The sequence below is a fragment of the Priapulus caudatus genome, unplaced genomic scaffold (genome assembly GCF_000485595.1).
Source record: "Priapulus caudatus unplaced genomic scaffold, Priapulus_caudatus-5.0.1 Scaffold340, whole genome shotgun sequence".
In the NCBI taxonomy this organism is placed as follows: domain Eukaryota; kingdom Metazoa; phylum Priapulida; class Priapulimorpha; order Priapulimorphida; family Priapulidae; genus Priapulus; species Priapulus caudatus.
The window spans coordinates 54,953-56,845 of record NW_014577401.1 but is presented as its reverse complement, the minus strand read 5'-3'; the positions used below and the strand labels follow the sequence as shown (position 1 = coordinate 56,845).

At 37.8% G+C, this 1,893-nt stretch overlaps 2 protein-coding genes across 4 annotated transcripts in view; one reads left to right on the top strand and one right to left on the bottom strand.

Annotated features, from left to right (window-relative positions):
- The window catches only part of LOC106809262 (decapping and exoribonuclease protein-like), a 21,327-nt gene that overhangs the window by 4,507 nt on the left and 14,927 nt on the right, over window positions 1–1,893 (top strand). For all 3 annotated transcript variants that reach the window (XR_001393863.1, XM_014812273.1, XM_014812272.1), the window contains exon 2: window positions 1,177–1,310. Coding sequence is in view for 2 of the 3 variants with exons in the window: in XM_014812273.1 (XP_014667759.1) it covers window positions 1,223–1,310 (88 nt within the window). In the remaining variant the exon portion in view is untranslated. The remainder of the gene's footprint in view (window positions 1–1,176; window positions 1,311–1,893) is intronic.
- LOC106809261 (serine/threonine-protein kinase 19-like) overlaps window positions 1–1,893 on the bottom strand; it is a 36,976-nt gene that overhangs the window by 33,634 nt on the left and 1,449 nt on the right. The window lies entirely within an intron of this gene.

Sequence of the window (1,893 nt, the reverse complement as noted above, 5' to 3'; positions counted from 1 at the left end):
AAATGAACGTATGTATAGGACATCTTGCTATGTACAAATGAATTCATCAGCAGAACACCAGACACCAGATGAGCCCTGTCGCTCTGCGGCACTTGTTTGTCAATGTGATGAGGTACAGGAAAGCCACTCTTGTCCAATTACTTGTTAGTATTGTTTATTCACGGTTTTATAGTGTACGGTGTTATACATAGTAGTCATTAGAAACACATAAACATATTTATGGAGTGAACATGCAAGCGCTCTTATGGGTGTGTGTTCCTGCTTTGATGCTCTAAAGTTCAGAATATGCAAAGGTACCACTGCACAGAATCTACTTTTATTAACCGATTCCAATTTTATTAAAAATTGTTTTCATTGTGTAATACAAACACTGTTTACCTCTGTCACACTGTTTTGATAGTCTAACATACTAATATACATATACAACTCTGACTTGACATTCTAGTCTTTAGTGTTAGAAAGTTACATTCTTCTAGAACTATATCTTTAGAGATCTCTATTATGTACTCTTGATATTGTGCATGTACCAACCTTTGGTATATATATATATTGAAACCAGTGGTCAGAAAGCACGTTACTCATGCTGACCTGTGATACTTATTTCTGACATCTAATGGAGCTTTTTCAAAATTCTGACTGGGGTAGAAATTAACTTTTGATCACGGGAGTCCAACGGACTCCCTACCCTCAAAAAGAGGTAGTCCGCAGCAAAATGAGGGAGTCCGCAGTCTGAAGTTCAAAACTAAAGATATATAAAACAATAACGCATGCACTTATTTTTAAGATTCATGCGGTTGCACGTCTGCCAAATTGTCTTGGACATTAGCTGAAAAAATATGGTAATTCCGCGAGGTCGTGCTCTGGAACAAACTATTGTTAGTATATGGCAGGTTTTTCAGGGAGTCAAGGACTCGTGCATATGTCAAATCAGGGAGTCCGACAGTAAATCAGAGAGTATTTGACTCTGGACCGTTAATTTTGCACCCTGTTCTGAGATGGCATCATGGCTGGAGCACACCTCCATTTTATCGAAGTGCATTTGTATGTTCATTCTATAGATATGTTATTGTTAATGACAGAAGTCATGGTTGAGCAAGAATGTGATCATTATGATTATAAAATATTAGGCAGATAACTGCTATAATTTATAGTATCATGCAAATTATTTTTCCGCAGTTCATTAGCAGACTTTGTGTGTTGGAGGGGTCTCCTTACCAAAATTATGTGCACGCCATATGAAAACAGAGAAGGCTGGATCGTGTGTGTAACTAAGTTCAAGAACACATACTACATGTGTGAGTTTGAAACAGGTAAGAAGGAAGTAAGTATACTATAAGTCATAAATTGCTTTGCAATTTTAAGTTACATTTTAATTTATGTAACAGGTTGCGCAATTATTGTGGGTGCAGGGGTAGAAATTAATTTTTGAACAAGGGAGTCCAGCGGACTCCCTACCCTCAAAAAGAGGGAGTCTGCAGCAAAATGAGGGAGTCCGCAGTCTGAAGTTCAAAACTGAAGCATTTTTAACAACAATGACACATGTGCACTGCTTATTTTGAGAATTCACGCGATGCATGTCTGCCAAATTTTCTTTGTACGTCATTTGCTGAAAAAATATGGTAACTCTGCGAGACAGTGCTCTGGAATGAACTAGTAGAATTTTCAGGGAGTCACACGGACTCCTGCATATGTCAAATCAGGGAGTTCGACAGTAAATCAGCTCGCATTAATTTCGCACCCTGTGGGTGTGTATAATCTTGGGCTTGCGTGTTTAGTGATTATATCAAGAGCTAATAAACACCTAGAGTGTACAATGAAAAAACGGGAAAATAGTGCTATTTTACGGCAATATTATTCTACTTTGCCTGCGAGTCTAGAATAATTTTATGGTAT